Genomic DNA, 13,360 nt, shown 5'->3' on the forward strand with positions numbered 1-13,360 from the left:
CAAAGGCCCCTTGCGTGTAGATTTTCGGTGTGCGCTCCCCACCCTTCCAGGGAGGCATCCGTGGTCACTGTCTCCTGGTGGCTGGGGTCTGGAAGTCCATGCCCGCCGTCAGATGCGCGCGGGTGTCCCACCACCGGATCGCTCGTCGGAAACTCTCGTCGAGTGTGATCCTTTCCTCGAAGCTGCCCGTCGTTTGGATCCAGCGCGCGTCCAGGAACTCCTGCAACGGGCGCATCCGGAGCCTGCACATGGGAATGAGGTAGATGCAGGAAGACATCATTCCGAGGAGGGACTTGATGGACCTCACCTTGGCCGCGTCGGCCACCAACATCCGTTGCACCTTGCCCAGGATGGTCCTGGTCCTCTCCTCCGACGGGGAGGCCAGAAGGGACACTGTGTTGAGCCTCGCTCCCAGAAACAGAGCGTCTTGCGCGGGTACCAGGTGGGATTTGGCGTAGTTCACGGAGAATCCCAGGTCCGTGAGAAGTTGGACGGTCCTTGCCGTGTGAACCACGGCGAGCTCCCTCGTCTTGGCTCGGATGAGCCAGTCGTCCAGGTAGGGGTAGACGTGGATCCCTCGCGGCGCAGCTGCGCCGCCACCGGTGCGAGGCACTTGGTGAACACCCTGGGTGCCGACCGAAGGGGAGGGCTTTGAACTGGTAATGACGCCCTTGGACCACAAACCTGAGGAATTTTCGGTGCCCCTTTAGGATGGGAATATGGAAGTAGGCATCCTCCAAATCCAACGACGACAGGAAGTCTCCTTCCTCCAGCTGACCCAGAACGTGCTGGAGGGTGACCATCCGAAACTTTTGCGCCTTGATGAACTTGTTCAGACGTCGCAGGTCCAGGATGGGGCGCCATCCCCCCGTCGTCTTCTTCACGAGGAAGTATCTCGAGTACACTCCGGAGCCCCGAAGCCTCTTTGGGACGAGTTCGATGGCGCCCTTCCTGAGCATCGCCTTTACCTCCAGGAGAAGTTGAGGGACGTGAAGTTCTTTCCTGGCCACGGGGGGGACGCGTGGACACCTTCTTTGAAACTCGAGCGCGTGGCCCCGGGCCAAGGCGTCCAGCACCCAACGGTCGGTGGAGATGGACTCCCACACGCTGACGAAGCTCGCCAGCCGGCCTCCCACCGGGGTGCTTCGGTGGGGGCCCGACCCCACGGTCGGTTCAATCCTGCTTGGACGAGGCTTTGCCGCCTCGACCTCCTTGGCGACGACGGCGGAGTCCGCCAGACTTGCCTCGTCCTCTGTAGGCCTCCTGAGACGACGAGCGGGCCGCTTGACGGTAGGTGGAGAAACCGCCGCCGGAACCTTTGGAGGCGCCCTTGCCTCCGCTGCTCCGAAAGGGCGTCCGTCGTTGCTGCAGAACTCCCAGGGCCCGGGCCGTCTCAGTGTCCGCTTTAATGGCCTGAAGGGAATCGTCCACTGTTTTGCCAAACAGGTTGTTCCCATCGAAGGGCATGTCCAGGACTCTGGTCTGAACGTCTTGACGGAAGTCCGTAGCCTTGAGCCATCCACGCCGCCTAAGGCAAACGCCGTTGCCCAACTGGCGGAACCCAGTGTCGGCGATGTCCGTCGCAACGGTAATGGCGTGGTCCGAAGCCACCTCACCTTCCTGCAGGATCTCCAGGGCCTCTGTCCTCTTGTCGTCCGGCAGGAAGTCCAGCAGGGGAGCCAGTTTGTACCAGAGCTCCCTGTCGTAGCGGGCCACGATAGCCAAGGCGTTGGCCGCTTTAATCGTCGTCGCTGCCGACGAGATGACTCTGCGTCCCATAGCGTCCAATTTCTTTCCCTCACCGTCCGGTGGGGAAGTCGATGTGGAGGCCGCACCCCCCCCCCCCCCCGCTTTCTTCCTGGCCGCCGCGGAGACGACGGAGTCCGGGGTAGGCTGCGCCCGGAGGCACAGGGGGGCCGTGTCCGGGACCCGGTACTTCTTCTCGTACCGGTCTCTTCTAGCTGGTGTCGTGGAAGGGTTCTTGAGGAGTGTGAGGCCCTCATCCCAAATGTCGTCCAATAGAGGCACTGAGAGGACCGTCTTCCTCTTGGCCTCGCGCCGCTGATAAAGGAAACCTTCCTTCTTCTCCTCAGGGCAGAGTTGAAAAAGCTCGGATGCCCTGGAGATCATGGAGTGGAACGATCCAATCTCGTCGGGCCGAGAAGCCCTGGTGGGAGGCGACGACGGTACATCCTCGTCGTATACCTCGTCGTCCGTACCCGTCGCTGCCGTGTCAGTCCCCGTATCATCCCCTCGGGTGGACGGGGAGGAGGGCTGAAGGGGCGCGACGGCTGAAAAGGAGGCGGAGGGTGGATCCTTCTTTTCTTGGTAGGGGGAACACCAGAAGGTCCCGGTTCTGGGTCCCCCGACGGGAGAGGTTCCGTCGGCAACGGTAGTCTCGTCCTTATCTGAGCATAAGGACTGTATAGCCAACAAAATGGCCGCCGAGTTGTCTCGCGGCGCTGGCAGAGGGGAATCCGACGGGCGATCAGGGACCCCGTCGGTACCCTCGACGATGTCGTCGTCACCTGCGTCGGGATCCATCCCGACGGGTCGGTCTTCTTCCACGCCGAGGCCGTGGCTTAAGACTTCGACCAGCTCCTCCTCCGAGGTTGAGGCCGAATCTACGACGACGCCCTGCCCCCCCTTTTTCTTCCCCACAGGGGATTTCATGGGGGTCCTATCGATGGGCACAAAAGATGACTCCCTCCGAGGTGGCAGGGAGACTCTGAGCCCCGAGGTCGCCACCACTGGTGTAGCCTGCCCAGGCTGAGCCAGGGCCGCCGCGACAGTTTCGATAGAGGGCTTGGCCGGATGGATTAAGGCCTTCACCACCTTAGGTGCGCTCACCGCCTTATCCTTGAGGGGGGGGGACACCGCCTCGCTCCCCCTCCGATGGGGCCTTCGAGCTCGACCGGGGCCTCTCCAGGAGCTTCGCCGGGTGCTCGGCCTTCCTCTTACCCGACCCAGAGCGTTGGCTCGTGGTTGATGGTGCCGGGGAGGGTGCGCCCTGCCTGGCGACCGTAGAGCCCGACCGTTCGGCGCTCCCGGTGCCAGCGGACTCGCGGTGCTTGGCCTTATGTTGGACCCCCGTCGCCGGGGCGTCCTCAAAGGACTTAGAAGACAGCTCAGATGATTTCTTCTTCTCGCCGGGCGGGCTCTTCCCTTCTAGCCAGTTGGCGAGACGTTGATGGCGGTCCTTCATGGTCCGCTCCGACATGTTGCCGCAAAACGCACAGTCCTTCTCCACGTGCGTCTTGTCCTCATGTAGGCAGTAGAGACAAAAGGAGTGTTCGTCCTCCTTGAAGACGTTCTGCAGCTGGCATCCAGGGCAGACCCTGAACAGCTTTCCGGGCGTCGAGCTTCCCTTCTCCTGGGCCATGACCGGGCCTGAGAAACTTCTGGAGTCCTCCAAAAGCGTAGCTCGACGAATCTTCACCCTTGAGGGGCGCAGACGAATCCGACACGGGTCCCCGTTGATCGGATAGTGAGTCGGTGGAGCTTGAGGCTCTTTTGACTGAAAAAACGAAGTTTGAGAAAAAAACGTGAAAAAATAGCACTAACGCTCGAGAGCAATAGCACGAGGATCCCAACACATGAACGTGCGGTAAAAATCTGAAGATGGCTGCCAGAGGCGGTGCTTAGGTAGAGGGCAGTCATTGGCTGTGGTCAGTATGACGCAGAGACCAGTGATTGGTTGTTGCTACGAAAGACAGATCAGAAACGAAACTGATACTGGTTTTTTCTTTACCGAGGATTCCCAGCCTGACGACGGGGAATATTCATGAGCATGTGAATCCATGCCAGACCCCATGCTGGAGAAAGTGTTAGACACGCCTTGTCGACGTCCCCTTTTCGACTATGAAAAACAAAATTCAATACTCTGCAGTGACCACTGGATGTTGGACTATGCACAGCATGTGATTCTAAACAGATTAACAAACATCAGAAATATATATATTTTTAATACAAAGCTTTGGTCAGTGTTTCCTTGTCCCATAGTACTGAGGCTCTATTGTGTAAACCCTGAATACTGCCCATCTCCCTCATGAGCTAAGTCTGACTGCTCAGCCACAGGTAGCAACTAAATCTGTGTGGTACACACTGATACCAAAAGGGATTTATTGCATATACCTGTAGTCCTATTCTTCTGTAGTGCTCCATAAGGAAACTGCATAGGATTCTGCCTAACAGTTCTTTCGTTGCAGTGGTGACTGCATAAAAAGCAGGTCTCTGGGACTGGAAAGACAGTTTCCCCCCCATTCATACAGCAAGGCCAGTCCCCTTAGCCAATCAGACAAGAGTGCTACTTGGGATACAAAGGGAACCCATGGCAGGGGTCAGAGGTCCCCTCCTCACATCCTGCCTACTCAGACTTTCAGGCACCTTAAGGAGGGCTTTTGTGCAGAAGCCCACGAAAGACAGCGAACAAAGTAAACATCCTCGGGTTGGCACGCAGAGAACACCATGAGAAAGACTAATAAAAAGAAATGGCGACTAAACCCAGCCAGAGCCAAAATAAAAAGTATTTGGTCAAGCAGGTTTATGTTCAAGGGTAATATAATAGCCTAAAACCATACCATGGTTATAGAATATAACCACAGTGGAAACGTTAGTTACCACTGCCACCAGCCATGTCTTAATGAAAAGTGAGCGAAACAGTGCTCCAAGGAACACAGACAAAAGGAGATAAGAATTAACCCTTTCCAATACTCCATGTAAGAAGGGGTGTACTGGGCCTGTAGTTTAAAGAGACTACATAAAGTTAAAGGCAACTTTCCATTTTCTGGGACTGACTGTCTCCCAGAAAATTGTAATCAGTGGGAAGTCTAAAAGACAACCCTGTGTTACTGCACTGAGGACACTAACAAAAATGGTGCTCATGGAGTAGGTGAGGCTCCAGAGCCCAAAATTACACAAATGGTAAAAACACATGTAAGAGTTGGGGGGGAAAAGGCTTACTCTAACAGGTGAAAAAATAAATCCTAGAAATCCAGCAAAGCTGCCGAGGGACTCAATAGGTAACAGAAATTGGACATTTATGAGAATTCTCCCTAACAATTTGAAAAAATAGAACCTTTTAGCATATAAAAGCACAAAAACGTACAACACCTCACATAGCAAGACATGAGGACTCCAACACTTGTCTACAGTAAAAATCTGAAAATGGCTGCCAGATAGTAAAGATTTCATAATTGTATGTAATTTTCCCTCCATGTGTACTAACAACCGTTTTGCTGCTGTTTGGACACCATTGACTGACTTCGCCAGAGAAGCACAGCCTTCAGCTGCACTCTGGGCTTTCGCTCACTTTTATGGGGAAACTGACATGCCCTTAAGACAGTCAGTACTGGGAGACCGTTTCCCTTCGTCACCCTATGTTGCAACTTTTGTGCAACATGTAACAAGTGTGCATTGTATCTTACCATGCAGCACACTTGGGTCTATAGTCCTTTTCCAAAGGCCCAAAAAACTCTTGGTGGACTTATGAACTGTGCAGATGTGTCCTGGACAGAACTGATGGCAGCTATCTTTTCGCATTATTTTTAACCCTTTCCTGCCAGGTTAACCGCGTTTGGCATGAATAGGTGGCCTGGCACCAAAATGGCCATGCCACGAGGTTATTTGTCCTGTCCTTTGGCTCTCTTGCCCCTTCACCTTACCTAGGTCGAGTCGACCCAGGTCAGTCCACATTTGGTCATGCACTTTCCAGCAAAACCCAATGCTTTTGCGGGCTTCTGCATGCCTTGTGTGCCCCTTCAGGATGTGGGCTGGAACGTCAGCCCAGTACACATCCTGGGTGCCACAGAGTCTGGAGTGCCATGAATGACTGGGACCACCGTGGTCCGCGATTGGTCCATGTAGGGAGTGTGTGTTTGTGAGCAGATCTCCCATTGGGTCCTCTGTTTTGGCGCAAAGGGAACTTTGGATAAGAGGAGGCCAAAACACACCTACCAGGTCATCTCCTGAGTTCTCACTGAAGAAAGGATAGGATCCAAGTATCCTGCCACTATGAAGCAGAGTTGAGGAATCGCTGGTAACCCGCTGGAAGGTTTGGCACCCTGAGCCCGCTGTCGTCCCGTGGGACCCCTCTGCATCTGGTCGTCCTAGGTCTGCTAAGACACTTCAAATAGTGGTACCAACTATTCTCGGCACCGTCACCAAAACCTGCAAGTAAGCCTTCTCAGAAGTGTCCCTGGGCCAACCAGTGGGCTGACCAGTTTATGCAGGATCTTTGCTCTGTCCCCGCCGTCCGAGGCGGCCCTTGAAACTTGGATTACTGCTAGCTGTGTCCCCAGCACCCTCACAGAATTTCGTACACTTGGTATTCCCAGGTCTGAAGTGAGACCAGTGCGCCAGGCCTGGAGTAAACCGTGTTGCCCTGCTGCGGCAATGTCTTTTGCAAGTACACTGCATTTGTGACCCTCTTGCCTCTGAAGCCTGCTGCATTGAAACTGGGTCGATTCATCCACCCGGAGTGGAGAAATCGCCACTGTCCCATTTGGGAATCATCGCTGTATCTCAGGAACTGAAAGCTGCAGACATGTCATTTTTGCTGCATTTCGAACCTGCAACCCGAGTGGACTGAACAGGCGGAGCTTGGGTCCAAGTGCGCCTGGGACCGATGAGTTCTTGCAACACTAATCGGTGACCGCTGGCACCAAGGGCCCCTTTTACGCACCAGTGGCACCTGGAGCCCCTCCTTTCCACTGCTAGTGCAAACTAGCGACTCCATCGCACACTCTGGAACTGCCTCTGCCTTCAAGTGGAGGACCAGCCCGAATAGTGGGAACTTATTCTTCATCACCTCATCCACCTTCCAGAGAACCCTCTCTTGCCCATTGGAACTGTGCGCTTGCATTGCATGTACTATTGATCACAAGGCTCCTCTCTTAGGGTTTGGACTGCCTTAGTTAGGTGTGTTGTCGAAGGGGCCTAAAGACTATCTGCACTGCCCGTTTCTTTCCCATCTAGGTTGTCGACATATTTCGTGCATTTAACCCCTTTAGACCACAATGGTCTTGTAATACACATTGTATTGTTAGTGTTGCACTGGTTTACTTAGTGTTACTGCGATTCTTTTGCTATGGTCTATGTTACGAAGGCCTTGTAATAAATGCATATTTTTTATATAAAACCTGTCTGAGTAATTTGTAAGTGTCCTTGCTTTGTGTGCTCATTGAGGTCCTTCAGTCACCCTCACCCCTCCCGATACCTAGTCTTGACTGCCTGTCATAGCTACTCTAGTCTGGCTTGTCCAGAGGTTACCCTGTTCCAAGAAACTAGGCTGGCCTTCTGAAACTCTGCTCTCCAGGTCAGAGTTCAGTAATCCATCTTGACAGATGTGCTTATTGAGGGGAAAAGGACAGTCATTGGTTGGGGCAGTATGACCCAGAGGTCAGTGATTGGTTTAGAGGAGAAATACAGTTTAAGTTAAAGTAAAACTTTTTTTCTTTTACTGACAATGCCCAGTGTGACAGGGAATATTCACGAGCATGTGAATCCATGCCAGACCCCATGCTGGAGCTGGAAGGCAATTCCCAACAGGGACGAGACTAGACCATTTCTCAAAAGCAAACCAAATATGACTGCACACATTTCTGTCCCTGCTGGCCCGACCTCCTTCCACCACACTGTCTTTGCAGATTACTATTGGCAGAGTAAAACAATTGAAACAATTAAGAGCCTAAAGAAAAAAAAAGGAAGCCGGTTTTGAAATCTTGCTGAGGGGACTCCGTTCTAGAACCTAAAGTCAATGCATGCAGAAACAAAAATGATCGATAAATGACGTAATTGCCCACAACCCTAAATACCAAGTACAATTAAGGCTTACCTTCTTTGTAAACTTTGCAGTTTTGATTTCAACAAATGCAGCACTGACAGCCTTCAGATAACTGCGCTGGTTGTTGAAGGTCACTCTACCTGAACCTTGGGTGGAAGGGAGAGATGTGCAAATTAGACATTTTATTTGAACTGTAAACATCAAATATGTACCAATGGCTAAGGTTGATTTGAAAGCAAAGCACCCTAGGTAGGCTGCAACTACTTGCCATGAAGCTAAATTTTACTGAACATCCGTTGTGGTTTCATCTTGAAATTGCCACCCTGTCTCCCCAATACGAAAAGAGCTACAAGTGTATATTTCTGCAAGCACTGTTGTGTGCTCAACACCTTCATACAAGTTACACACCTGTATGCAATACACATAGATGCAAATGGAGGAAGTGAATTCATGCAGGAGTGAACACAAATATGAGCGCATTGAAGCTTGCTAAGAAAGTGGGCAGAGCAGCCCTTGTTTCATCTCTGCATTCAAGCAGGCAAATGCACACGTTTGCAAAAAAAAGATCAGTCGAATACCTGGTGTCTCAATAGTGGCCATGTGCAAAGTAAGCAGAAAAATGGTGCTTACCTGTAAAGAGTTCGGCAGCACTACAATCTTTCTGGTATTAATGTTTGTATTTTCCAGTCAAAGGGGAATCTGATACTGTGGTAGTTGATTGTATAACAGCTCATCGTGGCGAACATCAAGCTAATTTCAATTTGACCAATAAGGGGGCAAGGACACAAGTTGGTTTTGGTGAATAGTATCAAAGGGAAGGTCAGGCCACTGGGCCAAAAGAACTACACAAAAATAGCCTTTGAATTGTTTTACAAATCGATATGGCTAGAAGAACAAGTTACTTATCTTACGTGGTAATGTTCTTTCGATGGGATGTTCCACTGACGTATTCCACATCTTTGACAGTAATTACCACAGCTGTGCCCCTTTGGAAAGCTTTTTCGGCGTAGTCATCCTGCGTCAATGACGTCGATACGCTGTCCCTCGAGGGTCTCCGTCTATGGTCGACGTCACTGGATGTTATATCTAGGACACAACGCTCATAGCCTCAGTTGTAGTCCCCCCCAGAATGTGTTTCACCAATCTTCTGCCAGTATTACTACAGAAAGCCTTGCGGAAACGTAAGCTGCAATTGCATAAGAAATTCTGTAGCAGGCTGGTAGGGAGGGTACGGTGTGGAATACGTCAGAGGAACATCCATCGAAAGAACGTTACCAGGCAAGATAAGTAACTTGTTATTCAAAGGGATTGTGTCCTGCGACGTATTCCACATCTTTGACAGAATCCCAAAGCAGTACCAACATATGGAGGTGGGAAAAGAATTTACAAATGCATCAATTTAGAATGACCAATCAAATTGCAGAATAGAGGACTGCCTTACCAAAGGCCAAATCCTGCCCATGGATAGAGTCCAGGGAACAATGTTTCAAAGGTATGAACAGAGGCCCATGTGGCTGCTTCTCAAATATTGCAAATCGGAACAACCCTCTGTAGGGCAGTGGAGGCAGCCATACCCCTAGTAGAATGAGCCTGTAAGCTTACTGGAGGGTCCTTTCCCGCCCAACGATAACTCATATCATCAAAATGATCCATCTAGATAAGGTCTGCTTGGAAACAGCCTGACCGAAACGCCTTCCAGCATAACCTATAAAGAGCCGATTGTCCACTCTGACCCGGGACATCCGTGAGATAGAAACTCAAAGCTCTCCTAGGGTCCAACCTATGGAGCCTCCCCTCTTCATTGCCAGGATGTGGAGGATAGAATGCCGGAAGAATTACCTTCTGCCTCAGATGGAATTCCGACACAACCTTCGTAAGAAAAGTCCACACCCTAAGGACAACCCTGTCCTTATGGAACACAGTGAAGGGTGGCTTAACTCAAAGTGCCTGTAACTCACTGAGCGGAGGTGACCGCAACTAACAGTCTCAAAGCACAAGAATGTAAAGGCTCAAATGGAGCACCCATTAGAAACTTGAGAACAAGGTTCAAATCCCAACCGGGCACTTGGAAAGGTGACTGAGGGAACACATTAGTGAGCCCTTTCAGAAACAGAGAAATTAAAGGAATATTAAAATAACACTCAGACGAGCGCTTAAATATGGACAGCGCCGCCAGGTAACCTTTAATGGTACCCACTTGCAAGCCCCTGAGGGCTAAAGAAAGCAAAATAGACAACCACAGGAATGTCACATGAAAAAGGATCCACATTCTTAACCCTGCACCAATTGCAGAACTTTCTCCAATGGCAACGGTACAGGGACTTAGTTGCCGGCCGCCTAGCCGAAAGCAATACCTCCATCACGTCTCCCGGGAGGTCCCAATCCTTATACCTCAACCTTTCAGAAGCCAAGCGTGAAGGTTGAGGGATCTGACCTCTGGATGGAGAACCTGACCCCCCCCCCCCTCCCGTGAGAGCAGATAGTCTCGGTAGGGAAGACGACATGGAGGGCAGATGGACAAGTCGAGAAGGTCTGGGTACCACGTCCTCCGGGCCCATGCCGGAGCAATGAGAATCATCCGGGAACCGAAACTCCGTAACCTCCGCAACACTTGTGGGATGACGGCGACTGGAGGAAACTCGTACAGCAGTGGGAAGGACCACCACTACGAACGCATCTCCTAAGGCTCCTCTTGGATGAAATTCCCACGAGCAGAACCTTTCGGACTTCCGATTGACGAAGGGCAAAGAGAGCCACTTGAGGGGGTCCCCCAAAGGGTGAAGATCCCCAGGAGAATCTCCGGAGCCAACTCCCACTCGCGAGAGATCGCGCTCTACCTGCTCAGAGCGTCCGCTGTCTCGTTTTAGTCTCTGGCCAGATGAACTGCTGAGATTGAAACTTCCTGCTGGATGGCCCAGAACCAGAGCTGCACCGCCTCCCTGCACAGAGGAAGTAACCCTGCCCCCCCCCCCTTTTTGTTGAGGTAGTGCATGGCCGTGTTGTCCGTCAGAATCAGGACATTCTTTCCTCACAGTCGGCAGAAAACCCTTCAGGGCAAGCCTGACGGCCCTCAGCTCCAACAGATTGAAACGAATCTGGACTCCAACGGAGACCGACCGCTGACTCAGCTCGTTGGCATGAGCTCCCCATCCCTTGAGGGACGAGTCTGTCACGATCGTCACCTCCGGCCAGGGTAGCCAAAACAGAGCCCCATCAGATTGCCTTTGACGGCCCACCACAGAAGGTCCTGGTGGCACGTGAATGGGGTCCTACATCCTCCCGGAGGACTGATCACCGGAGCTTGAGAGCCCATTGCAGAGAGCTCATCCGCAACCTGGCCCTGGCACCAGAAGAATGCAGGATGCCATGAGGCCGAGCAACTTCAAGAACTCAAACGCTGGGCATGTTGAAACTTGTGCACCATCTGCTGAATGTGGTGAGCCCTCACCTGGGGAGGAAAACACTGCCCCAGGGACGTGCGAGCACCTTTCTGATGTACTGGAGCCGCCGAGTTGGCATCAAGTGGAACTTCAAGTTGAGGGAGAAGCCCAGCTTGTGAAGGGAGTGGCATGTGACGGACAGATGATCTGGAGAGCGCGCCCTGATCAACCAATCGTCCAGGTAGGGGTAGACATGAATCCCCTTTCCCCGAGATACGCTGCCACCACCACCATGAGCATGGTAACGACCTTGGAAGGGGAGTGGTGGGAGGGGGTCAATCCGAACGGCAGGACCCAAAACTGAAAGTGCTAGTCGCCAACTGCAAACCTCAGGTACTTGTGCTTTGGATGGATCGGCACATGAAAATAACAGTCCTTGAGGTCGAGACACCAACCATTCCTGAAGTTGAAGGGCCTGGAGGACTTGAGAAAGAGTAACCATCTTGAACTTGTCCTTCCTGATGAGCTTGTTCAAACCGCGCAAGTCCATGATGGGTCTCAATCCACCCTCTCTTCGAAATCAAACAATAAGGGGGAATACCATCCCTTGTTCCTCTCCGCTACAGGCACCAGTTCTATGGCGCCTTTCTCCATAAGGGATTTAATTTCCTGCGCAAGGAGCGGATCCGGACTCTTCAAATCGAGATTCCCTGGTGGATTGTCGTGAGGCCTCTGCCGGAAAGGAAGACAGTAGCTGTGGGCTAAGATCTCCAGATCCCACACATCTGCTGAAGTAATGGCACGCCATTCTACCAGATGCTGCGCCAGCCTCCCCCCCCCCCGAACCGGAGAAGCATGGGCCTCATGAGTGAGCTGAAGCGGCTGCAGCAGTGCCTGAGGGCAAAGAGGCAACTGCTCGTGCACCTTGTTGTCCACCTCTGGCACTCAAACGGTTGCCCCTTTGACCTGCAGCTCCTCTCGATTTACTAAAGGACGAGTAATATCGAAAGGAACCTCCCCTCCATTGCTGTCCCCTAGGACGAAAAGGCGTAGGTTGGCGAACTGCAGCGCCCAACGACTTTGCTGCAGCTTTGGAGGTCTGCAACCTCAAGGCTCGTCAGCCTTGCTCCCAAAAAGATGTTCACCATCAAAGGGCATGTTGAGAAGGCGGGCTTGCACATCAGGAGCAAAACCAGACTTCTGCAACCACGCAAACCTGTGTATTATGGTGCTCGTCGCCATGCACCGGCTGACGCAATCAACCATGTCCAGACCCGACGGATTCACACATGGCATTCTTGCCATCCTGCACAATAGCAAGGAAACCATCCCGTTCCTCCCCTTCGGGAATATGATCAGCCGCTAGGCAAATACAGTTCCACAGAGTGCGTGAAACGAGACAAAGCACAAACTGAGTTGGCAGCCTGAAGCGCCATACCCCCAGAAAAAATTACTTTCTTCGCCCAGCCGTCAAAATGTTTGTCGTCCCAATCAGGAGGGATGGTAGGGTACAACGCCTGCTTTGCTGGGGCCGTAGCTGCCTGCACCACCAAACTCTCTGGAGTTAGGTTCATGGTCAAGTAGCAGGGGTCGCCACTGGCTGGACGAGATTTCTTTCGCAAGGACTTGCTCACTGCCGGGAGACTCTCCGGAGAGTTCCAAGCCACCGTTCTCTGCAAGGCCATATGGAATGGCAGGACCGGGTCACTTGGAGGACCTTGGTCCAGTCAGGTCATTCTGCTGAAAAGCCCGGGGGGAGGGGTGGGGACCACCCCAGGTAATCCGTGACCCTCGACATGAGGCGCCGGTATGAGGAGTCTGCATGCGTGCCAGGCTCCGGCCTACCAAACTCCACCTCCGGAGAGGTGTCTAGACCACTGTCGTCATGCAGCGACCGACGCAGGTCCTCAAGTTGACTATGACCAGAAACAATGTCATCGGGAACCCCTGCAGGAACCTCACCTTCATCATCCACCTCAGAAATATAATCGAGCTGGAAGGAGGGTACAGAAAGAGGCACAAAGACATGTTTAGCCTTGGCCAGCGCCTTCTGGGGGGTGCCACCGTGCCATGGAGCACCTCCGACAAAGCCACCTCGAAAGGCGTCGATGGAATCGGCATCGAGCGCGCCACAGACAGCGTCGACACAGGCCTCGAGGGCAGAGCCCCTGAGCGTGTCTCGACAGCCTGGGTGCTG

The 13,360-nt window shown here is 52.6% G+C and overlaps 1 protein-coding gene across 4 annotated transcripts in view; it reads right to left on the minus strand.

The window, feature by feature from the left end:
- CPEB1 (cytoplasmic polyadenylation element binding protein 1) overlaps positions 1-13,360 on the minus strand; it is a 517,982-nt gene that overhangs the window by 111,820 nt on the left and 392,802 nt on the right. For all 4 annotated transcript variants that reach the window (XM_069624702.1, XM_069624701.1, XM_069624700.1 and 1 more), the window contains one exon: positions 7,835-7,929. In XM_069624702.1, coding sequence (XP_069480803.1) covers positions 7,835-7,929 — 95 coding nt within the window. The remainder of the gene's footprint in view (positions 1-7,834; positions 7,930-13,360) is intronic.

Source organism: Ambystoma mexicanum, chromosome 11 (assembly GCF_040938575.1).
Source record: "Ambystoma mexicanum isolate Mex_15411 chromosome 11, UKY_AmexF1_1, whole genome shotgun sequence".
Classification (NCBI taxonomy): Eukaryota; Metazoa; Chordata; class Amphibia; order Caudata; family Ambystomatidae; genus Ambystoma; species Ambystoma mexicanum.